Genomic DNA, 1,912 nt, shown 5'->3' on the forward strand with positions numbered 1-1,912 from the left:
GGTATTACTTGGTACGACCCGGTGCACTTGCCGGTTAGTAAGTGTGGTTGAAAAATACCGCACCAGCTACCCCTGCATTAATTCTAATTTGAACTTCTTTTCTTCATCGTCGTTTTCAGAGAGGTTCTTAGAGAGAGGTACCCAGAGAGTATAGATAAGTACTCTATTCTCCCCGCTCTTTCTCTATCTTTGTATTCTTCTTCTTTCATTGTGTTCTTCTTCTATTTTCAATTGGGATAAAAATATCAAATTTAGCATCTATTGAATCTCCCAATTTACATAATAAAAAATTCAGAAGTAGAAAAGTGAAAATTTTTTAAAAAATACGAAAATAAATTGTTCCTAGAAAGTTTTGAATGTTGAGTTGGACAAGAAAGGCTGAATTGGTAGAAGCAGAGTTTAGCAGGTATAGCAAGTATCATTCTTCCAGCGTCCTTCAGCAATTGGGGAAGGATTAGGCAGTAAGAAAAAAGTGAGAGATAGAGGAAAAGAGAGGAGGGTACGAGAGATATGTCTATTTTAGTCATTTTGCATAATATTTTAGCCTTATTCATGTGTATCCAAACATAATATTGGACATTACATTAGTGTCTTGTACATTATATCCAAACATAATACACAAAGAATAATTTTTAGTATCTCTCTTCTATTATCTCTGTCTCAGTGTAATGTTCTGTCTTGTCCACAAAAATAAATGCAGCCTAATGTTTGAAATACTTTCAATTTTATCCCTACTATCAAATTTTTACAAGTCAACAGTTAGTTAAATTTTGTTTTTCCAATTTTAACCTTCTCTCGTCTAATCGTAACCAATTTCAACCCCTCCAACTCTTCATCTCATCACCACCACCACAACAACCACTACCACCACCACCGTCATCCCATCCACCATTACCACATGTACTCTCCTGCACCAATTTTTTTAATTCCAAGTCATCAACTCACTAAACTCATTCTTGACTCAATTCACTATGACGCCAGAAGTTAGGAGTAACAGAAATAGAAACAATGTTGTCGAGAGACACCAACAGAGGTGCTTTGCTGACGAAGAAGTTGGGAAGCTTAGAAAGAGACAAAGAAGATGATTCTCCACCAACGTCGAAGAGAGATTCCCGAAAAGCGCGGGAAGATTTGAAATTAGACTCGAAAACGAAAAGAAAGCACAGAAGCAGTCTGAGGAGAAAATCACGACAAGATAGTTCAGATTCAAAAGACGAGAAGTCGTATAGGAGGAAGAGGAAGTCGCAGAGGAGGTATAGTAGCGACGAGAGCTCCAATTTTGGTTTGGATTTAGCTTCAGATTCGGAGAAAGGAGAGTCAGAGAGTTCAGGTTCGGATTCAGAGTCCGATAGCGAAGGAGAGAGGAGGAAGGAGAGTGCGAACCAAAGGCATAGGCGGAGGGGCAAATCGAAGACAAAGGGGAAGGCGAACCAAAGACAAAGGCAGAGGCGGAGGGGAGGACAAAGGGGTGAGATAGTGTGGCATATAAGTGGCGTGGAATCTGCAGGAGAGGAGGCAGTAGTGATGAAAGTGACGGTAAGAGAGTAAGAGTGAAGGCTAGAATGATGGAGATGGTGGGGCATTTGGGATTAGGATTTTTTATTGGGGGTTAAAATTGAAAAAACATTTGACTAACTGTTAATTGGTAAAAATTTGGTAGTACAGGTAAAATTGAAACTATTTCAAATGTTATGGATAAAATTGAATCAAATTAAATATTAGGGTAATTTTGAAAATTTTAGAAAATATTAGAGACAAAAAATATATTTTACCCTAAAATACATAAATAAAAATTGAAAAATTTTTTTATTACACTAAAAGTAAAATGTGTATTATTAAAAATAATGAAAAAATTGAAAATGATGTGTAAATTAGAGAATTTAAGAGGGTTGGTTAAAACGACAAAAATGTG

General features: G+C 36.5%; 1 protein-coding gene across 1 annotated transcript; it reads left to right on the forward strand.

Moving 5' to 3' along the window:
• On the forward strand, window positions 1,009-1,548 carry LOC107616331 (NKAP family protein CG6066-like). Its single transcript, XM_016318302.1, has one exon. The coding sequence runs from the start codon at window positions 1,009-1,011 to the stop codon at window positions 1,546-1,548; it is 540 nt and encodes a 179-aa protein (XP_016173788.1).

The sequence above is a fragment of the Arachis ipaensis genome, chromosome B09, assembly GCF_000816755.2.
Source record: "Arachis ipaensis cultivar K30076 chromosome B09, Araip1.1, whole genome shotgun sequence".
Lineage (NCBI taxonomy): Eukaryota > Viridiplantae > Streptophyta > Magnoliopsida > Fabales > Fabaceae > Arachis > Arachis ipaensis.